Source organism: Haliotis asinina, chromosome 3 (assembly GCF_037392515.1).
Source record: "Haliotis asinina isolate JCU_RB_2024 chromosome 3, JCU_Hal_asi_v2, whole genome shotgun sequence".
In the NCBI taxonomy this organism is placed as follows: Eukaryota; Metazoa; Mollusca; class Gastropoda; order Lepetellida; family Haliotidae; genus Haliotis; species Haliotis asinina.
In genome coordinates, this window is record NC_090282.1 from 74,253,557 (window position 1) to 74,277,018 (window position 23,462).

Here is a 23,462-nt window from a genome sequence, read left to right on the forward strand (position 1 = left end):
TGGAAGTCATTTTTGGTATTTTAAACACAGGAATTGAACTGAGGCATCTCACCTCTTTGTGCCACTGTCTCCTTCCTCGTTATCAGCAGGTGAGACTGGTGCTGAGCGGGGTTTCTTCTTGCTTGGGGTCCATGTTACATCAACCTAACAAACACAACAGTCACATTACTTCCATCAAAATTGATGATAACAAATATACTTTGTTGGAGTGACATATATCACAAAGCAGTATGTTAGCATACCTAAATCACAGTCTTCTGAACTTCTAGCATTGAATCTGTAACTTGAAGGAAATGATTATTGTCCCTAACATTTACCTCAAGTTGATTGCTAACGTCCACCACATCCATAGGTATACTCAAACTTGATGATCTCTTCCTCGCACTGCTCTTCTTCTGTTTTGTCTTTTCTCTCAGTGCATGTGCTGCCTCTTTCGCCCGTTTTTTCTAAAAATACATGGAAAATTACACTTCTGTTCATGGTTTATATTGATAGTAACAAGTTAAAATCCTACCTGAAAACATGTTCAGTCATTACTCTAAATACATGCAACACAAAACACGAAGCACAAAATTCAGCACAAAATCTAACCCACTTCTTTAAGTAATAACACACAGCTGATATGCAGTTAATACCTTGGCCCATATTGGTAGAATACTGTCATCCTGGTCTCGTAAAGCCACCATTTGGTCTGGGGAGAACGCTTCCACTACCAGAGTCTTTGGTAACATTTTCTTGTTCCTTTGGAAATACTGTAGGTAGAGAGAATTTGAAACTTTGAATACCAAAGCACATATTGTCTGTATGTGGTACCTGTCTGACACACACAATGACATCTATCAAGATCTGTCTGGGCATGTTCACTCTCCTAACAGCCTGTGAAGGTCTGGGTTAGAATATCAATCTTCATTAACCCATTCTTGTGGTATGAAACAACTGACGGTCTCGAGTGGTCAGGCTCACTGACTTGTTTGAGACATGTCATCGGTTGCAATTGTGCAGATCAATGCTCATGCTGTTGATCACTGGACTGTCCAGTCCAGACTCAGTCAATTACAGACCGCCACCATATAGACACCTACCATTGTAAAATTAAAAAACATGTGTCTTGTAAGATTACAACATGTTATCTTGTCATTATTGGTTTCACATTGCATTAAAAATTAATAAAACCTTCTAGCACATAGCAAAACAACTGATTGATGTTATGTTCTGATAGGGGTTTCGTCTAAGGGGAGACAAATCTACCTTGATTGGGTTGTCTGGGGCCCTCTGGCTGGACATATTCTTGACTCGTAAGTTGATCTGCTTGAGGGTTTTGGCAGGTAACAAGTACTTCTGAATGAGACTGCGAGGGTTCTTCAGTCCATGAAACTGCTCCAGACCCAGGGCTATCAAGCTGGAGAAGTAGAAAGATCTTTTAAATCAAGCTGGACTTCAACTGATTAGAAGTTAAAGAAGTACTTAATTTTGGGGGGTGGCCAGTTATGAGAGTGTGCATATCATTGTGACTAGTCACAGGAATTACGAAAGTGAATGAAAGAAAGACTTAAAATTGCATGTTACAGAATGAAGCATGTCAGCTAACATTGTTAAGTTAATAAGTACACGGGTAGTGCTGAAATCAAAGGCAACTAGCAGATCCTGGTACAGGAAAGGGGTGTAACTCTCGAAATAGACAATATATCCATACTTGTCCTCCCCACCGGTGAAGGTAAGACGCATATCTCTGGCTTCTTCTTGTGACAATAACCGCCGACATGGCAACAACTGAGGGTAGAGGAACACTGGACTGGACCAAAACACCTCGATCTGAGACGGCAGCAATGGATGCCTTGTAGACGAGCTTCCTGAAGCGACAAAGATGAGCTGATTACATGTTAACAACACCTCAATCTGATACTGTATTAATGGATATCTAACAGATGAACTTGATGGTTAGCAACAAACCAGGAGACATTACTTCTGAACATACACCTAGACAAGGATTGTTTGGTGCTGAATGATGCACTCAGCAATATTCCAGCCATTTGGCAGTGGTCTGTAAACAACTGAGTCTGGACCAGACAATCCAGTGATCATCAGCTTGATCAATCCTTGATCTATGCAATTTGCACATGATCACATGTGTCAACCAATCATGACCATCCCATGCTGAGCCTGTTTGGTTAACATCTTATGCCAAGCACCCACTGCTGAAAACCAAGTGAAACCAACAATTTAACAAGTTTACTCTGTACGAAGTTGACATGAGTGGAACATATGGTTTCACTGATGGCTACCTTTCTTTCTGGAAATCTTCTTTCCACCATCCACTGAGTCATAGTCCGAGTCTGTGGCATTGCTGTTGGTGTCTTCCACAGAGTAGGATGAAGCGTCTTCATGCTCCTGGCTCAGGTTCCAGGAGCTGTCCTCCCCAAATGCATCTATAGCCAGCTGCAGGTTACATACATTGAAGGACGACAGGTCACGTGCCATCGACACACAGCGGAAGATGTCCAGTTCCCTCTACAATTTCACATACAGGTAGTATTTTTTATGAAGCTTCAGGAATATAAGACATCATGAAGCACACATTTTTCGTACATGACATGCAAGGGCTGGTAACTGAAGAGGGGAGTGGGGGCGTAAATTTGAAATAACCTGCTGAGGTTTCTGATTATTTGAAAAGAATCTTCTGTTGGATGTTTATAAGCATTAAAATGTCAATTTTAAAATCCTACAAGTGTTGTAACCCTATTTTTCATTTACATAAGAAAGAAAATCATTTTTGTCTTGTGAGACCAGCCCTACAAGGCCCTACCTGCCCCCCTACCAGCATAGAGCAGAAAACTCTAAGCGTGAATCTCACACCTCACTTTTCATGCTGAATCAACAGAGACAGAATGATGGGAGGAGGTCAGAAACATTTGCAGGTTTGTGTGATTCTTTTTCAAAAGAAATCCTGCTTGAGGTACTTAAAAGCATCAGACAGACTCATAAAGACATAGAGTCGGTAGCGGTATTGTCTGGCAAAACAAACCCGTCTTAAAGTGGAACTTCCCAGTCGACTGAGATGGTTAAAAATACATTTATCCTGTTACCTGACTGCCAATGTCCCTCAGGCAGGGGCGTGGTTAGGGTGTGGGAGTGACTGCCAAGCTTATAGGCTGGAATGGCCGATAACATATCAAAACCCCAGCAACTCCCTCCCCCAACTAATGAAAATTGGAGAAGGGATGTGATTGACATGTCAACTGCAAAACCCCATAAACCCAGCAAGCAAAGCGCACTGTTGGTTAATAAATAGGGAACATCAAAAACAAGGACGGTCAAAAAAGTCCCGAAGCCTTCACCAGAGATTCAAAACATAAAAACCCTCACCAAGTAAAATTGCAGAAGGGCAGAATGCTCAATCAGCTGGGGTATTACAATCCTGCCCACTGGAGACAAGCCACCTGGAAATGGTCTGCTTGTTCGTCGGAAGACCAGTTTTGCCACTGCCACAACAGCAAACCTGCTGTTCATCCTTACAGGCAGACGCTGTTTGTTTGATATACGCCTTGAGAGTCTTGCAGACATCTAGGACATGGGCACATCGTAGAGATGTACCGCGTGGTGAAGGCTTGAGGAAAGCAGGAAGCTCAACAGGTGCCGTTACGTGAAAGGAGCCAGCAATCTTGTTTTTGTGAAAACCAGTAAGTTCAGGGTCGACAGACGTCATATCAATGTCACCTACCCTTCTACCAGACGTTACTGCCACAAGAAAAGCAGCCTTTCAACTTAACAGCTGGAGTGAAAGAGATGATAGATCTTAAACAAGAATGACTGGCAAGTATCACGGGGGACTTGCCAACCAGACAGTCGGACACATCCTCTCCATGCATGCCAGGAAATGCCTTACCAGAGGTTTTTGTCCTAAGAATTGGAATAACCATGAATGGTGGATGCTGCCTCCATCCATGAAAATTCCAAAACTTTGCTTAGAGACAAAGAAAAAGGATCAAGAATTCCCCTAGTTCCACACCAGCACGCATATCAGGCCCATCCATCCTCATATTGAACGTTAGTCGAATTGTTCCACGAAGCCAGAATTGTGTCTGCAACTGATGCAGAAATTCTGCTCACCTGGAGGCTAGTGGCCAAGCCACCCACTGTATCCTAGGACACTCTGTTCTGGGATTGTAGGTCTGGTCCAAATAGTGCAGGAGGCTGGGCCAGAAACCTGACGATTTCTGGAAACAAGCATTAGGCCGACCAAAGGGGTGTAAGCAGTACAAGCGGCAGTGCTGGTTGGGTGGCTAGCTGCAAGAGGACCCTGGGAATCAGGGGAGCAGGTGGGAATGCCCACAGAACCCTGTCTGTTCAATCCACAGGGAGGACATCCGAGGTAATGGCTCTCGCATCCAGTACAAATGCAGACATTGAACAACCTAGTCTGACGTAGTGCATAGTTTGTTAAAACGAGGCATATCCTAGCTCAGTTCAAGAACACTTGACTCACTAATACAACTGAAAGAAAAAATGAGGCATGACAACAAACAGATGGAAGTACTACCCAGTGAACCATTTACGAAAAGTTGCCTATTAGATAGCTACCAAATGGTGTTGAAAAATATATGCGAGTGCCGCGAAGAACCACCATCTTGCAAGCCACGTGGCTAGAAGAGAAGTGGGAAGCGAGTTACAACAATTTTAAGAATGAAAAAAGCAACGCACAATTTACTTACCACAGCGTGATAAAGGAAACAGTATCAAACATCCAGTATTTACTTCCTTATCACTCATAGTTAAGTCAGTAGGAAATTCTGAGAGGAATCACAAGACAAAACGAATTCTTTTGTTTTGTACATGTTTCACTTCATAAAATATGTTTACAACTGTAATAGGATTTTAAAATTGGCATTTCAATGCTTATAAGTTCCCCGAGGAGGATATCTTTTGAAAAAAAAAATATGTGTGGGGGCATTCACATTGTACATGCTTTTCCATAAAAATCATCCTCATTCCCCCAGCAACATATAAACTTTTCTTTATGCATATAGTATGGCATGAAACCTCAGCCTGTAGTGATGTATGTATTAGATGCTAAGTGAAAACCCAGACACACAATCACAGCAAACACTTCAAAATCATAACCAAAGTTTTCCAGCAGGCCAAGGGAGGTAACTCTGGGGGCCAGTAGTTTCCTTCTGAGTGAGTGAATTTAGTTTTATGCTGCACTCAGTAATATTGCAGCTATATGGCGGAGGTCTGTAAATAATCCAGTCTGGACCAGACAATCCAGTGATCAACAGCATGAGCATCAATCTGCGCAATTGGGAACTGATGACATGTGTCAACCAAGTCAGCGAGCCTGACCGCCCGATCCCCTTAGTCGCCTTTTACAACAAGCACAGTCGCCTTTTATGGCAAGCATGGGTTGTTGAAGGCCTGTTCTATCCCTGGACCTTCATGGGTCTGTTTCCTTCTGAGCCAGACGTGGACACATGGAACTAGATCTTACCAACATCTGTCTGCACAAGCTGGTCATGGGCTCAAAGTCCTCGCTACCCTTACAAAGGAAGAAGAGTTGTGTTGTCAGTTGGACGTGCTGCAACAGAAATGTTTGTTACTTCAGGTGTTCCACACTTAACAGTCTTCCTTGAATTGCCATCAGCACAACAGCATTAGACTTCACTATTTCCAATAGTTAGTGTCCGGATATAGCAGTACAACTACCAGAACATAAGTTCATCACTTTCAATATAAAGGTAATTGTGTGAGCATAGTTTTAAACTGCACTCAGCAATATTCCAGCTATTGGGTGTCAGTCTATAAATAATCAAGTCTGGACCGGACAATCCGGTGATCAACAGCATGAGCATCAATCTGCACAAATTTGAACCGATAATGTGTCAACCATGTCAGACAGCCTGACCACCCAATCCCGTTAGTCCCTGCTTACAAGTATAGTTGCCTTATGTGGCATACATGGGTTGCTGAAGATCTATTCTACTCCAGTCCAATATAAAATTAAAAAATGGTGAGGAGGCCCTTCACATTGTGTTCAAGATTATGTAGCTAATACGTGTACTAAGCTGGGACCACCTCAGTGGTGTAGTGGTTAGAGCGTCCGCCAGTTGTGCAAAACGTCATGCGTTCCTGGGTACAACAAGGACTGGCCAGCTGGGGGTCAGTCTGACTGGGGAAATCATGCCTAACTGCAGCATGGTATCTGAGCACTATAAAACCAGCTTAAGTCTGGGCTGGTTCAGCCACACATACACATGCATGCACGTCGCCATATCACCAAAATAATCTTATGTACAATGTTAAACCTCACTTCACTGTACTAGTCTGGGCTTCTGATAATTCTGTAGCAGTCGTATACTGCGATGCCATGCGTCAGTTAAACACATTCACCAAGTCTGTGCTGTATCCCTTCATGACAGGCAGGGCAACAACAAGTACCATATTTAAACAATTTTTGGTATGATGCAGCCAGTGATCTTTCTGATTTCAAAGCCATCACTCTATCAACTAGACATCAAGGATAATCAAAACATGTCAAACTTTCATTCATGAGAAGCAAATGAATATGGTCACTCCTGGTCACATGTCACATGTGGTTGTACAGCATCTTCACCTTGTGAATAGCAAGAAAGTGATTCTTTTTTCAAAATTTATGTCCTCATGTTGTCAGATATAAAGGCATACAGACAAACCATATCTTTAGTGGGAACATAGTTTACCTTTCGCATTTGTTCCTCGATGAGTAGTTTCTCCTCTGCAGTGGTGATGAGAGCATTCTCCTCCAGCTCTGCCCGGTGAATATTGGTAATGGGAGCTTTAACTGGTGACCTTTTGGCCTTGACAGTCTGCTTTCTGAAGAGATAACACCCAACACCCTCATACATACTGTAGTCCATTTGGGGTCAAATGAGAATGACAAATTATTAAATATCTCAAAATAGGTAAAAGTGCACAAAACGTAAAATGGAATTTTCTGAAGAAACTTGATATTTTATACACATGCTGAAGTACTTGTCTCCCTCTTCTGTTCTGGAACACTTGAAATAAATTGGAGTTCCCTTCTACAAAAGAGGATGTAACATCATGCTCACCCAGAAGTACCATCCCTCTCTTCTATGCTTTGGTGCCATTACTGGTCACATGACCGGCCATAATTTTCACTCTCACCGAGAAATAGTGGCCCCATTTGCAGGGAAATCCAAGTGACATGAAGGGGAGGTTGGGACGGTTGACATCATGAGTCAGGACAAGTATAAAATATCAATTTTATTCAGTAAATTACATATTTGTCCATATACTGACTTACTTTTTCCTATGTTTTAGTCAGTAAATTACATATTTTAAAATTTAATCATTTGTCATTCTCATTTGAACCCAAATGGACTATAAGTTTAAAATTCAGGAAACGTCATGACAATACCATTCGCAGGTTCATTCCAGCACCAAGACATTCTTGAGGCAAGATTTTTTTTATTGTTGTTAAGCACAACACTCTGTAATAATCAAGCTATACGAGAATGCATGCAAATATTCAGTTCTGGAGCAGATGTACAATGATTGGCAAGGGCATACATTTGAACAAAAGGGACATGATGACACTAAACTGATCTCCTTGGAACGTGACTGGAATATACATATAACTAGATCTCAGGGCTCGATTTAGTATTGTTACGTACACTGGTGAAGCCCAATATTATAGAGTGCAGTCTAGTTATTATTAGTCAGCGGGTGCAAGTCAATTTTGATGTGAGTAAACTTCTGAATAAAACATCTAAATAAATGCATCTACCATTCAGTAAAAGCAGTGTAACTGGAATTTGGCTGGGTCAAATAGGTTTTTATCTAAGGTTGCACGTGGTGCAAGTAATTTAGCATCTCATAACTTGAGCCCTGGTTCTGCCAAGAGAATGTGGGTACATACTGTGGCAGTGTTTCCTCCAACTCCATCGACTTATCATCCTCCTCCTGCTCTGGGAACAGCTCATCAAGTTCATCTATCAGCTGGTTTAATTCCTTCTCTGAAACAGATGGGCAGAGTTAGGCAAACCACGTCATCCTCTCACAAACTTGACACCAATCAGTGTAATAACCTCATCACTTCAGGAGGTTATTCACTTAAAACTCATACTCCAGAAATCCAAACCTGAAATAATGTTCAAAAGTGTTGGCATTAGACTGAGCAGGGCCACAAACTATATATTTATTGTACTACCTTGGTGGAACTCACAAGGTATCAGTATGTCATACTCAAGACTGTAAGCTGGCAGATTCTGTAACACTGGCACACCTGAAGATGCTGTACAAGAAAACAGTGGTGCACTCTCTCATTAAATCATCAGTGACACCATTGGCTGACAGAGCTGTCATCAATCTCACTTGTATGTGTCATGTTTCAATAAACTATTTGCCTTATATGAATCATTGTCCTTACTTGAAACCCTAAAAGGTCTGTCAAATCGGAAATCTTCTTCCACTTCAACAATTTTTTCAGCTTCCTCTAAGAAATTGAATTCAGGATCATTTGCCTCATCATCAGCTGGCTGATCAACAGGCTCCGCTAAAACATAAAGCATAGCGAACATTCAAAGTCTACTGACTGAGGTGAACAAGGAAACACAAATCAACAATCAAACTGGCCTTCCTCAAGGAAACAAAACTCTGTCTAGTTTGATACTATGATTGTCCTTTGTCAAAAGTGAGAGATTTGGTTACTGGTACAACAAAGACATGATCAGTGAAAATTTTGGATTCAAACCTAGGACCACTGTATCCTGACCCAGCAAAGGAATGTACTTCTGGGAAGGAACTGTTATATGTGCATCAGAGTTACCCAACACAGTCCTCCCCCAAAACACAACAAACAGAAGCACTAAATGTCAACTAATGTATAATCATGTATCAAAAGTTCCCATTAACTCACAGTCTGGTTTGACAAGGGAGCGGAGGAACTCTTGCCATTCTGAGTCGTCACATTCTGTGTCATACATGTCTGGAGTGATGTCTGGTGCAACAAATGCTTCCTCTATGGCAGTCAAGGATGTGTCAGTCAAGGGCAGTTTGGACCTTGTTCTGCGGGCTATTATATCTGAATGTGTACTCTGGAATATACATAACTTGAAAGTTTACAAGAATCCAATGAAGGACATGATTCAGGTGGTTTACAGGGGGATGCGGGGATTGGGAAAGGAAGGGGCCATGGGCCATTTTGCACATTAGAAAAAAAAATGGCACTTATACATTCTGAAGTTTACTATTGATAAAAGGGCAGTGGCCCATTATAAATGCAGAAAATGGCTAATTATCCTTAAAATGGCCCATTGTCAAAGTCCTCTATCCCAATCCCTGGGGATGGGTAACTGTTTTCTTGTTTTGACAAATACTTTAACTGAACCTGATTTGACTGGCTCAGTGTGTATGCTGACCTGAAAGCAAAGATGCTCCAGACAATACCAACTATTTCATGAACGTATCAGAGTTCAAACAAGTCCATCTGCTTCCTGTGTAACAGTAACTAATCAAATACTACTCTAAAAAAACAAACAAGATTCTACACATGTTACATCAGATTTGTAGCATATGAACCCAAAATTCATTCAACAGGACTTAATACACATGTACATACGGTTCAAATAACTTCAACAGTTGTGTGCTGGACAAAGAAAATCATGACAGGTGACTTTCATTCAGAACCTAACATTTCATTCAAATAACAAAGAGTTATGGGATACTGTGAAAGACTAATAACTAATACCTCTTGTGTAGAAGTGTCTTCCAGGGCTGCCATGGAGTTCTTGAAGTGCAGTCCAACTGCCGAGGTTCGATGTAAACCCACACCTGATGTACATACCACTGGACTCTGGAATGTCTGTGTGTATGAAGCCACAGGATCCCATCAATGATCAGTTAGAAATGTTTGCTAACCAGGGCATGTAAAACTGTGACTGGATAACTCAGTCTAAGTGAACTTAGTCTTAATATTTTTAGTTACACCCCTCTACTGGGTCTAACGAACCCTTGTAGGAGGTCGCATCAGGTAACCTTTGAGCAACCTATGACCATCCAATCAAATGTGATATGGTTAATGAGATGGCTGATTTAACCAATTTTATTCACTGTTGACAATGCTGTAGCATGCTCCATGTGCATCACCCGGAAGTGATATAATGTACACCAGCCCATGACCAGTTGAGGCAAAGTAACTGTGTAACCATGCCTGATCACCCTATCATACTGGTCACATTGTACAAGCAAAGGCTGCTGAAGACCTATTCCAAATCCTAATGACCATGGGATGCAACACAACATCCTGACAGACACACACCCCATTCCAAGATAAACAGTTAGTTCTTAAAAGAACCAGGCAAAAATATAGAACTCTGCTGACCTACAAAACTTTACCTCACATCCATTATTTACCAGCCATGATGCTTTGTCATGACTGACATTCGAAAAGTCTAAATTATTCCAAGTATTTGAGAAAATCAGCATGTAGACAAAGCTTTTATCTTGTATCTCTAAACAACCATTGTATCTCTCAGTAGTTGATTTATATGTTGTTGTAATATGCTTATGATAGACACCCACTGTATGTTAACTGACATGCTGACCTGTGAAGGTCCCGGGGTAGAATAGGCCTTCAGCAACCCATGCTTGCCATAAAAGGCGACTATGCTTGTCATAAGAGGCAACTAAGGGGATCGGGTGGTCAGGCTCGTTGACTTGGTTGACTAATGTCATCGGTTCCCAATTGCGCAGATCTATGCTCATGTTATTGATCACTGGATTGTCTGGTCCAGACTGGATTATTTACAGACCGCCGCCATATAACTGGAATATTGCTGAGTGCGGCGTAAAGCTAAACTCACTCACTCGCTCACTCACTCACTGACATGCTTCATAAGGAACAAACGCCAGTAACGCAACAAACAAGGAGTTTGAAACATGTACAAGAGTTATAACAATGAAACAGGTTAAACATGAAGGAACACACAAAAGTTCTTGTCAAAGGCAACATATAATGTAATATTTTTCTGCATTCAACAAGGAAGTAGTGTGTTATCCTGTTCCTGTTGTGACGTACCTCAGTGTCCCTTGTCTGTGGAGTATTAACCTGCAGGGGTGTCCTCACTTTGGGGGTAGAAGGGGTTGGGGGCATGGGGGAACCCAGATCACTTGCTTGGGAGGATATCATACTCTCCATGTCATCATCACTCTCGCGCTGAGCCTAGAAAAATCAGGAAATAGGAATTGTGAAAGAAACATATACACCAAGTCAGATTTGTTGAAGTTGCTTAAAAGAAGTCAGGATATCTGCTAAACTATTTCATGACACGACTGAGAACCTTTGAAATCTTAAATGAAAGATTATATCGTGCATGCCATTGTCCAGTTTACTGAGTGATGCCATAAACTATGCACCTCACAGTTGTTTGGGGACAAACTCACAGAACTGAGGGTAAATTCTGTAACAACATTCTGATGTGCTCAGCGTTTGAAATAACCACCGGCCTGGAGGCCCAGAGCTGGTTGTTACTGTATCGGGGCAGCAGTTTCAAATATGTGCAGGCCCTTATGGCCTTCAGTAAACTATCTGTCAATTATTTTCCAGCTGGAATGTTTCCCTTTTCTTTCTTAACGTTCGAGAAGCATCTACAATCCATCATGTTATGATAACTTCCAGTTACACTTCCTGGTACATGTATTTCAGCACTTTGTTGTTGGAATGTCAAAACTAGTCTTACAAATACAAATTCCTCAATGTGCCATAGGCTTTCTAGATTAAACAGTACAAAAACTGTGTACAATGTAGTCTATATTGTTTTAACTGGTTTGCCTTTAACCAAATGGGCCTGCAGATTTCATTCAGGGCCTACAGATTTTAAAGCCTACAGGTCGCAGCAGGCCCTGATAATGTATTGCAAACACTCGATGTGCTTCCAGACTTATTGGTGTTTTTGAGATTTTGATGACAATTGAAACCTAAACATGTAATAAAAGCTCTACAAATCTCAAAACAACCAATGCATGATGTGCATAAATGTTTCACATCAATCTGGCTTTCAACTTTTTCAGCTGTCTAAAAGTCTTATGAAAGAAATCTATAAAAAGTAGAAACAATCGGGTTATTGTTGTTAGTTACGGTGCCTACCATCATGTACATAAGCATACCACTGAACAAGGCTGATTCATGCAAGCTGAAAATTTATGACCAAAGCAGACTATTTGTACCCTTCAGAAATATTCACTTTGATACAATTCTTTACATCATGCTTCATACAACATATTTGTAGAAGAGCTTCAGGGCATTCTTTCACTTTTGGTTTACAAAAAAACTTGTGAACCTAAAGGGGGATAACTCACACACAGTCCCATAGGACAGGAAGTTCATACCTCTGCATCTTTGTCTGGGGAGTACTCATCATCGTCTTCATCATCAGGAAAGTAGAGATCCAGGATGCTTGGCTTCTTGGCTGCTGTTGTCTTCTTCACTGGTGACAGTGGCCATTTTTCTAAAGGCTAAGAAACCATGAACACCATAAACATGATGAATATCTGAAAACCTTTCTACATGTACATGATGCACTAAGCTTTAGTAAGTATATTTTTCCAAGACAATTCCTTAGAACAAGTGGTGACAAAGTCTCAATAATCCTCAGAGCATGCAGCAATTGTTGTCTGAACATGTCACACAGATATATTTACATTTTGTGCCACTTTTAAGAAGTTTATGTAGTTAAAATGTCTCGCAAGATTGATGCACTGAGCATCAGAATTACTACCAATAGGTCCTAGTCAATAAGGCCACCATCAACGCTGTTATTTTCCAATGTAATTTAGCACTGTTGACCAAAGCAGCCTTAATCTCAAACTGTTTTTTTGAGAGATGTGGAGAGTACGCACCACCCCTTTCTCTATGACCTCCTTCACTTTGGACCGTGTCATCTTGGGTTCATGGGTGAGACGACCAATGCTGGTTAGCTGTTCATTTAGGCTGTTTCGTATCATCTGCTGGACATCCTCGTTCTTCACCAGCTCCTGCAAAACATTCACATCAGATACAAAGAACAAGACAAAAGGTCTAGAAATTGAATCATTTTGTGAAAATGTATGCATTTCTTTGTTATAGCACTGTCAGAATCTATACAATTTATTTAAATGATATGCAAAAGTGTGTGACATATCTGTTAAAATAAGTTGAACCTAAATACAGTTCCCCTTCCAGTGGTAGGGAGATAGGAAACATGAGAAGAGGACTCTACAGAAATAGAGATTAAGTCAAAGTCAAAGGCGACTTATTTGCAACAGACCATGGCTTTATGCAAATTAGTGTGTGATGATACTGTAAGCCCAGGTTTTCTCTTATATTGGTAGCTACACTTCTGGTAACTGAAATAACAAGTGGTATTAAACCAAAATCATGGACCACAGACAAAATACCAAGGAAAACTCAGGCAAAACACGAACACACCATACATCAAGAAAACTTACATGAATGATATTCTTCACATTGATCGCAGTCAGGCCCTTGTTCCTGGCGCTCTCCTCCAACTTGTCATCCATGTCAGTATCAGCAATCTGCAGTCGGTCCTGGGAGGTGTCAGCATCGTCAGCACTGAGGTAATCAACACCAGCAATGCCACTAGCACCAGCAACATCAGACTTGCTCGGTGTTGATGGAGGCGTGGTTTCAAGTCTCTTCTTCAATGACTTTCTAAAAAAGACATATGTGATCAGTTATTCTACTGAACTAAATACACAGACCATGCCGACCAAATCTTGCGTAATCTAAATATGGGGAAAATCTAATTACTGGGATATATTAAATAACTGTAACATGCTTGGTTAGTTATTAAAGTGCACTTGACATTATACTGAAACCATATGGTAGTAGTCTGCAATTTTGGTGCAAATAATCAAGCCTGAACAAGAGATATCCAGTGACAAACAGCATGAGCACAATCTACACAGTTGGGTCACAATGAGGATTTCATATGCATTAACCATCTCATCAAGCTTGAGTACTTGCGCCTCGCCTCTTTAGCTTGGCTTCCTGAAGACCAATTGTAAACTGGTTCTTTTCATGTCTATCAACATGGTTAATGGATGGTTGTTAGGCACTACTGCGCTGCCACATAAGCACAATAAGGTTAAATGACTCAACATGAAACAGGTGGAATATATGATAAATGTGTCGCTTTCATTTCAACTTAACAAAACATTTAAAACAAATATCCTTTAAATAGGCCATTTTCCAGTTTTTTATGTTTCGAGTTGTCTGTCCCTTGTGACACTTAACGGATGGCATGACAACACATTAATAAACAATTGTCAACAGACAAAGCTGTTTACTTTTGGTCTACGTTCCACATCTGAAGAAAATATCAAGCATATTCTCATCAAAGATTATACCAGCCATTTGTTCTGACAGTTTGCCCACGTTCCTGTGGTTTTGCAAAGGGACATCACTCAAAATTAACTTATTTAAGCTGTGTGCTTCCTTGTCACACTTAAGACTCGGGTTAAATTCTCCACATGGGTACAAAACGTGAAGCCCATTTCCGTTGTCCAGCGCCATGATAATGCTGGAATATCGCTAAATGCATCACAAAACCATATTCACTCATTCTTTCAAATCAAAATAATCATGATAATTAGGTGAGACACACCTGCTCTCTAGTTCTAAGCTTGCCATGATTAGCTGTTTCCTTGGAGTCTTCTTCTGGTCACCTTTGTTCTTTGATGGTGTGTTCTTCAGCTGTTTCTTCTGTGACCGATGCATGGCCGTATTCACTTCACTGCTTTCCTGATTCAAGATTGACAACTGCTCACTAATAAACGCATAGTTCTGCTTCTCTTCTTCACTCAAAGTGCTGGAGTTCTGAGCCGTTTTGTCCTTGACTGGTGTGCTTGCAAAGCTCGTGCGGGAAACAACCTGAACAGCTGATTCTTTTTCATCTTCAGTTACTTCATCTGACACATCCATCCACTGGCTGTCATCAGAATCAGTATCAGGACTTCCAACCCTATCAGAACATACCACAATGTCAGGACTACCTTCCATTATGTCTTTCACTTCCACATTTCCTTTGCTATCAACAGCTACTTCTTCAGTTGAATCTGAGGACTCTTTCTGATTCCTTTTAACATCTGTGCCTTCATCTTCAGTCAGTACTGACTCTTGATTGACACTGACATCATTGTTTGGCACAAGAGTGTCATGTGGACTGTTATCCATCATAATGACACTGATGGCTGGTGTTTTCACACCAGTGATGGCATGAGCACTGAGAACAAAGACGAATTTATACACGTCATGGCAGTACGTTAGTATGAAGACCAGGATTCAGTGCAGCCTGAATCTTGAGTCACATGGTGGATTTCATCATCTGGTTGCAGGTACAGCATAGATTCCATCACTGAACAGTCGGGCCATGTTGGCTGGCTTTATCCTTTCGTCCAATAACACTGTGTGTCTGAAACTGTAATTCGTAAATGTAAAACCTGGACAATGACATACTTAACATGCTTAAAGTTAAAGGTCACATGCAACGTAAAATACAACTCTGCAGATTCTGATACCTTTCGGTGTATCATCAAAAATGCCAGTCCAACCTATAAAGTTGAAAAAAATGCGATGAAAAAAAAGCACGCGAAATCGGAGTTCAGACAATTCACTAAATTTGCCCCAGCGCTGGGGGAAAAAGTGGTTTCAACAGCTGTGCTGCTCTGCGCCCATAACGCATGCGTAGTGAATATGTTCGCGGAGCTTGAAACAGTATGCCTGCCCGTAGTATGAGGTCGCGAGCAGTAGTCTAGTCATGGTTGTGTACACAAACAAGTAAATAATCTACTCATTACATAAAAAAAGTTGTTGATTGCGGTAAGCAGCCTGTCACAGAGAAAGCTCAATGTCTGGCTTATTGACACCTATATGTCTGTCTGCCTGTCTGCTAATGACAATATGCAATACACAGCTTCAATCATTGACCACATGCAATTTGAAATTAACACCTATCAGGCTATACGCCATAAACAAAATAAACTGACTTATGATTCGTGCACCCGAGTTCTGCCTCTGCCACATTATGTAATTAGACAGGTGTGATACTTGTACACATGACATGTTTTTATGTCTGTGTGTTGCAAACAAACTACGTGTACATCCATTTTTCTCGGATGACTGGATCTGACGGAAACTCTTGTCAGTTTCAAATCCTGCTTTGTACTTGAACGAATGACAGTTCCCAACCACACAGTAGTTCACCATCTCTACAGAGATGATTTTTTTATTGAATCAAACACAAATTCAGAGAACATGTATTTACAAAACCCAACATCTCATATACATTCTCTATGGATAACAACTTCTTCTCGTGCATATGACTTTGTTTGACAACAGTATATGAATCTATACTGAAACAACACAGCAAGTACAATAAAAGAAGATGTTATCCATAAAGAATGTTACTTTCTTGTGACTCACCATACTTCTAAAATGCTCATCAAACAGATCATTTTTCTGTACACACAATGAGCCCCCAGCGTATCAGCAAATGAACCAGCCAATCGGAAGCCGTCGTTACACTTGAGTGCACCCCCACCCGCTATGACTGGCTTCTGTCTCCTGAAGGCTTGTTTCGAGGGAAGTAAGCCCAAGTACAAAATATTGCACTTTTGAATCGCGATTGTACGCTTATAATTTTGTTTATGTATTTTTTACAAGCAGCAATGTATATTATATGTCATGAATAATTGACAATTGTATTTTAATTATGTTTGATGTTTTGGTTGCATGTTAAATTTTGCAAAAGCAGTACATGTGAGGTAACAGTAGTGTGATATATGCTAAATTATGCTACAATTTCTTTGTTTTTATTCAGCCATATTCCCTGTGATAAGATGGCAGGTTGTAAACTATGAAGTCTACATCATCCAGTCCCTTGACCAATATGGTGACCAACAAATCACACTGTTGCCATAAATATGATAAGGTTAATAACTGAACCTGAGCACCAAATTCATTTATTTGATTTATACAGCCAGCAGAGACCCAACTAAACCTGGCAGGAACAATTACAGGGGGTGGTTTTGTGATCCACATGACACAAAATAAGGACAATAAAACCAAATGTTTGAATCGTGTCAACAGTGTTATTTAAATTTTTGTTTGGGTATGAAAGAATACAAAACCATGAGTACTTGCATTTATGATTAAGGCAGCATGCACAGAAAACAATGTATTCACAGATTACTAGAAACGTCAAATACAAAGGGAGAATAGAATAAGTGTATATGGATGGCAACTTCTTTGATACTAGAACACGACGTTTCGATACTGGTTCTTGTATCATTTTCAAGTGTAAAATTTCACACAAGATACAGGTCCTTTTATCACTTTCAAGTGTAAAATTTTACACTCGAAAACAATACAAGAACCTGTATCGAAATGTCATGTTCTAGTATTAAAGAAGTTGTCATCCATGCATACTTTTTCTGTTTGACTTCCACCTTCTAAATACGCCACTCAAACAAGTACCCTGTAAGATGAGGCTTTTTGTTTTTACGTCTTGTATGTGACTATGTGTTTCCACTTTGCTAACGAACATACAAACAATTCAAATGACATATTAGCTGGCGTTCGTTTGTAATGTTTGGCATGGTGATATCAACTGATTTCCTGGCAAAACTCGAAGTTCTGTGTTACATTCGATATCAAGATAACAATAGATTTAAATAGAAACAATCGTGTTTGCGTTCATGATTGTATTTTATTCATCTGAATAAATCAAATACATTTCGAGAAACTACATATGTATTTGAATATTTCCTCGAATGTCGTTGTGCAGACAAAACAATATCATCGACATTACTGTCTGTGTTTGGCAAATATTATTATTTGAAGGTTCAACTCACTCTCTTCGAGGAATATTATGTATCCATTGGTAAGAATTCCGTTCACTTATCCCAAATAATAATCATAAATTGATACATACTAGAATTATGAAAAAAACCTAACACAACAATTACTCTGCAAACATTTTTTCACAATGACGCCCTAAATACCTTATGAGTACGCTTGTGTGTTGACTTCGCATTTCTGCATGCAAACCCGCGCCATTTTAGTTGTTGATCAAAACTTCCGGTGGGTAAGTAACAAAATATGAATCAAGAGTTTCATATGAAATGAAACGGATTTAAAAGAAAACATTTGTTACGATTCAGTGTACAAAAGGGGGAGTACTGCACTTTACCGGGCTCACTTTTTAAGATTAATTAGCTCTCCCTCAAGATCGGAAAGGCTACTTGACCCTAAACACATGCCGTAACCCTAAGGATCGTAAAGGGTGCTGCGCACAGTAAACTGCATTCTAGCATACTATTGTACTAAAGTGTATAGGTTGTGTGATGGAAGCATATTTCCTTGTTTATTAGTAATGGTTTAGGTGTAACAAATCAGATTATTCACAAATGAAACAAACAGAAAAGGCGAGTGTTGAAATAATTTGAAGCAGCATGAGAGTTCATGGTATGGATCCTGGTTAGCATGACACACTCGCGGATCCTGGTTAGCATGAGTTACAATCGCGGATCCCGGTTAGCATGACAGTTACAATCACGGATACTGGTTACCATGACAGTTACAATCACGGATACTGGTTACCATGACAGTTACAATCGCGGATCCCGGTTAGCATGACAGTTACAATCGCGGATCCCGGTTAGCATGACAGTTACAATCACGGATACTGGTTACCATGACAGTAACAATCACGGATCCCGGGTAGCATGACAGTTACAGTCGCGGATCCTGGTGAGTGTGACAGTGTTGAGTTACATCCGGGGATTTATTTCCACCCTTGTAGTCGTCTGTATGTCATATACCACAAAATATTCATTCGTCGATGCATTTTCAATAATATTACAGTTACTGAACAGAAATTGCAAAATTACGAAACGCAGTCCTCATACAAAACTGACTCGTGCGTATAACCCAACAGTGGTTTCACTAAACATAGAAATACATCCCCATTTTATTACAGTCTTGTCCCATTGCGCAATAAGAAGCACTCGCACTGTCGTGACTTATCGATCGTTACCCACAGACTTCAGACCCTTCTTGGTTATGTGGTCGCAAGTTGTAATCCGACAATCAATATCCACGTTCATCTAAATCATGGCCGCTCAGACTTTCAGGGGTACATGCAAATTCTACATGTGTATGATGCTCAAATGAAGTAACGCGCCTTCTGCTTCTTCGGGATCACTGCAGTTGACCTACGATTGCATAGTAAAATGCAACTTCTGTTCTAAGATCTTATTAATGTGTGATAGTCAAGAACTGGGTGGCAACTAGGGGGTTGCGTGGTCTCCTTTGAGCAGAGACTATATAAGTGTCTTCACATACCTACATAGGTTTTAGCGCCTTTAGCAGAGCCTTTTAGCGTTTTGAGCAGAGACTATATTAGTGTCTTCACATACCTACATAGGTTTTAGCGCTCTATATTTCAGGATTCCGCGCGCGCGTTCATGCGCGTGTTTATGCTACTTTTCAGTGGTATTTGGGTCCACTTGGTCTCCGAAATGATGTAACGCTTTATAAGCACTTTTTCATGTGATATTCTCCAGACAAGGATGTCAAGACAAGTGCTCTCTTTTTATCATCGCCATTCACGAAGCACCTCGCGTTCCTGACTTGAAGATTTTCCTAGCGCTTCTCGTGCTAATTTTTCACGTGGTGACAGTCTTCCCGTGAATAGACCAAGTGAGTGACTTTAGACTTACGCCACACTCTGCAATATTCCAGCTATACAATCGAGTCTGGACCAGACAATCAAATGATTAACATCATCAGCATCGATCAATTTGAACCGATGACCTGTCAACCAAGTCAGCGAGCCGATCCCTTTAGTTGCATTTTACAATGATGGGTTACTGAAGATCAATGATTTCTAACCCGGGCCTTTGCGGGACGAATAGACCAAGATACAGACTTAAAGACAACATAGTGATAACATAACTTTATTAATTCTGTTACATCATACGCTATACATTCATCGGGGGGTTAGTTATTGACTTATGGTTCTCAGCAGTTTGTCAAATCATAGGGGCATGTCTCGCTTTAAAGGGGCACTGGTGCAGAGCAATTTCCGTGGTTGTTCCTTTTGTTATTGTTTTGCTCCCGTGAGTACCCGGATGACATCCCAGAATTCGTGGCTGGTTCGTGACCTCTGCTGCTCCATCCGAGCGTGAAATTGAAAGCTTAAAGGACACGGGCAACCAACAAATCAAACATAATTAAAACACAGTTATCACTTATTCATGATATATGAAATGTATTGCTGATTATGAAAACACAAATAAACAAAATTATAAGCGTATAATCGCATATCAAAAGTGCAATAATTTGTGCTTGCGTTTATACCTCCCCCGAAACGAAGCAACAGCGATACCGAACCCAGCCAGAGCCGGTGGATGTGCACTCAAGTGTAACGAGGCCTTTTTATTGGCCACTGGTTGATTTGCCGACACGATATGTTTATGGCTTATAAGCCCGATAGGTGTTAAAGTCAAAATGCAAGTGTAGTTGAAGTTGTGAGATGATTATTTACTTGTGTACACGACCAAGATAAGACGACTACTGCTCACCTCATACTCCAGGCAGACATGTTGTTGCAAGCTTCGCGAACCTATTCATTGCGCATGCATTATGAGCGCATCGCAGCACAGATGTTGAGGGGAAAAGCGCTGGGGAAAAATTAGTGAATCGTTTCAACTCCGATTTTTGGCATTTTAGATGATTTGTTTCGGTAAGTGCATACCGAAAGGTATCAGAATCTGGTAAGTTGTGTTTTACATTGCATGTGGCTTTAAATACAGTCAAACGCGGGTTACAGCCAGGGAGAAGTAACCGCTGTATTGCATGCAACCTGAAAACACTTATGGGCCGAAACGGTTTTGAGGATACCAACGGAACTTCGTTGTTACGCAAGAAGTACCTATAAGCATTTGGTGCACGTGTGCTTGGGTATATAGATATAATCAGTTTTTAACCTATGAAGATTTTCAGACTTTTGTACCAATGGCAAAGTCGTTGTTATTAGTTTATGTGTTCAAATAGATAAAATGAGTGTTTTTGTTATCATAGATAACAGACCAGAGCGTACGCAACCAAAAGTTACCCATGAGTTTTGCTATGAAAGTCGGGGCAACGCTCAATACTATCGAAATATAATGCTTTGCAATCTGTCGAACTTATACGAAACAAATGGCTTGCTACGTGCCTGTAGACATAATATTTTTACATGGCATGCTTAAATATCGAGGTAAAACGCAAAGAAACAGGATCAAATTGGATCAGTCATTGTACCATCATAGCATTACAAAAAAACTACTCTGCTGGGATACTTTATTGCAATCAGACCAGGGATATTTTCAAATAACGGCTTGTGATGGGCATCCACCCTTTTCACTGTGTAGGGTGAAGAAACTCTGCCAGTGTGGACAGTAGTCCAGTCCCCGTGTCAGTCACGGTCGAGGGTGCAGGAGCTTAGCAACCTGCAGCTTGGTTTCGCAATTAGACCGTTGGCGAGAAATATTAATCGCTCCACACCAGTGCCCCTTTAAAAAGCGTTAGAAAGACATATATGCGTAGACCCTACCCTAATACTATATAAAATGATCTTAGACTAACAGGTACTCTCTGAATTGAATATATTTTACAGAAAAATGTTCATAGTGAAAAAAATAAAATTTAAAGAAAAGGAGCCCTGTGATTTTCTTCATTTCCTGAAGCTGTGGAAATCTGGACCTGCGACGCTCTCTAGACTTGCATGGGCTTTCTTCTACTTATTTGCTTCAGGGTCTGTATGGCAGCCAAGGTAGGGTCTGTTTACTGATACCCCTTTCTAACGACACACCCCCATGTAGCTACACAGCAGTGACTATGGTCATTATTTACGAAAGACTGGATGTGTGGCGACGCCTCAGGTAGAAAGCATAGAGTATCTGTAAAGTGATTACTAAAATAGACTTGATCCAACACAGTTCCAGAGTTGTCCCCATCCTCCATGACACAAGCGTGAACCAGCCACACATGCAACGGGACATAGACAACCGCAGCATGAAATAAAATACTTGAAACAGTAACGTTGATAACAGAGGTAGAACTATGCCCTTTGCGATGTTCTGATCTGTCGAGTCTTCATTCGCTGAGATGACTGTTCTTTGTCGGTTTATACAGAAGAAGGTAGAGGACAGTAAGATGATTATACACACAACCACTTGTGGAATGAGGGGCTTCAGTCCTATTGAACGGGCCATTTGTGCCATTGACCAATACTGGCAACTCTCATTGTCCATTTCATCCGAAGGTAGATCTCGGGAAAGTCCGGAGAGAAACACCAATGTCATAACGAGGTTCAATATTGAAGTGATGAAGAATGCATTTTTCAAACTTTTCGCAATGTCTGAGTTAGCTTTGGGCAGCAGGCGAATAATCCTACTCATGCATACTGAAAGAGCTAAAAAGCTGCATATTGTAATGACAACAAACACAAATTCCACAAACATGAGGTATTGTTTGTTGCAGCTTAGTGTGAGCTCGGCGTGCGAATACAAGTCGACCACGAGGGGCGATAGGAGAACTGTTGTGATTGGCTCTGTCAAAGCAACAGCCGCCCGTAGTGATTGGCTGATGCGATATGACGCCCGCAGAGGCCCCATGGTGTTATCTGTTGTTGTCTTGCTCTGACACGGGTTCTTGTTCAAAGCTCAAAGGTTATTGCACAACCTGTCGAGGACCCTGCAACAAACAGAACGACCGGCAGTGTGTAAAGAGGTTGTTTAGTCTGGGTGCTTTAGGTCACTGTAGGGCATTTAGTCCTAGTACTAAAACTAGACTTTATATAAAAGACTAAAAAATATAATCTAAACTGATCCTAGAATAATCCTGCCAAGGCAACATAAACTTACAAAGTCAACAAAGGCTTGAGACTGAATTCTTTCATAACATATGCATACACATAGACACTGACCTGGCACCACTCGCTTTTCATATGATTAGGAAAACACTACTTTTTGTTGAAAGTGCTCTGAAATCCACAATACGCCGATTCGAATAGCAGCAGTGACATATTATATTCTGATTCAAACAACTCAGAGACTGAAATTATGAACGAATTATACTTGCTATCTGAGAGGAATATACACAATAACGCAAATGTCAACATTGCCGGGATGGTCGCCGTGACTACGACGTGACCTGCACGCAGTCCTCATAATGTGATTGTTGTGATTGTATGTACCACTGGCGACCACACCAGTACCTGCTCTAGTCGGTCTGTCTAGCGACATCTAGCATGTGAAACATTGGTCCTTACTGTGAATTCTCACCATCAGTATCCTCTGTCAGTCCCCAACGAGCACCCGTGCCAAAAGGGCCCTTAAGTAGGTCACAGTACTTTACGACA

At 40.8% G+C, this 23,462-nt stretch overlaps 2 protein-coding genes across 2 annotated transcripts in view; both read right to left on the reverse strand.

Annotated features, from left to right (window-relative positions):
- The window catches only part of LOC137278439 (GON-4-like protein), a 41,473-nt gene extending 23,335 nt beyond the window's left edge, over positions 1 to 18,138 (reverse strand). Inside the window, exons 1-18 of the mRNA XM_067810768.1 lie at positions 18,058 to 18,138; positions 14,661 to 15,473; positions 13,483 to 13,705; positions 12,895 to 13,029; positions 12,385 to 12,510; positions 11,075 to 11,218; positions 9,746 to 9,859; positions 8,915 to 9,092; positions 8,426 to 8,551; positions 7,916 to 8,012; positions 6,714 to 6,846; positions 5,486 to 5,572; positions 2,283 to 2,508; positions 1,694 to 1,850; positions 1,249 to 1,399; positions 636 to 752; positions 318 to 446; positions 53 to 144 (exon numbers count right to left, since the gene is read on the reverse strand). Coding sequence (XP_067666869.1) covers positions 53 to 144; positions 318 to 446; positions 636 to 752; positions 1,249 to 1,399; positions 1,694 to 1,850; positions 2,283 to 2,508; positions 5,486 to 5,572; positions 6,714 to 6,846; positions 7,916 to 8,012; positions 8,426 to 8,551; positions 8,915 to 9,092; positions 9,746 to 9,859; positions 11,075 to 11,218; positions 12,385 to 12,510; positions 12,895 to 13,029; positions 13,483 to 13,705; positions 14,661 to 15,232 — 2,807 coding nt within the window. The 5' untranslated portion in view covers positions 15,233 to 15,473; positions 18,058 to 18,138. The remainder of the gene's footprint in view (positions 1 to 52; positions 145 to 317; positions 447 to 635; positions 753 to 1,248; positions 1,400 to 1,693; positions 1,851 to 2,282; positions 2,509 to 5,485; positions 5,573 to 6,713; positions 6,847 to 7,915; positions 8,013 to 8,425; positions 8,552 to 8,914; positions 9,093 to 9,745; positions 9,860 to 11,074; positions 11,219 to 12,384; positions 12,511 to 12,894; positions 13,030 to 13,482; positions 13,706 to 14,660; positions 15,474 to 18,057) is intronic.
- Positions 18,139 to 20,952: 2,814 nt separating this feature from the next.
- LOC137278442 (uncharacterized) lies at positions 20,953 to 22,790 on the reverse strand. The gene has a single exon (XM_067810772.1). It carries the CDS (start codon positions 22,714 to 22,716, stop codon positions 21,949 to 21,951), a length of 768 nt encoding a protein of 255 aa, XP_067666873.1. The 5' UTR covers positions 22,717 to 22,790; the 3' UTR covers positions 20,953 to 21,948.
- Positions 22,791 to 23,462: the final 672 nt, after the last annotated feature.

Excerpts from the sequence above, each read along its gene's own strand:
- LOC137278442 (XM_067810772.1), bottom strand. The coding sequence starts at position 22,716 with ATGGGGCCTCTGCGGGCGTCATATCGCATCAGCCAATCACTACGGGCG.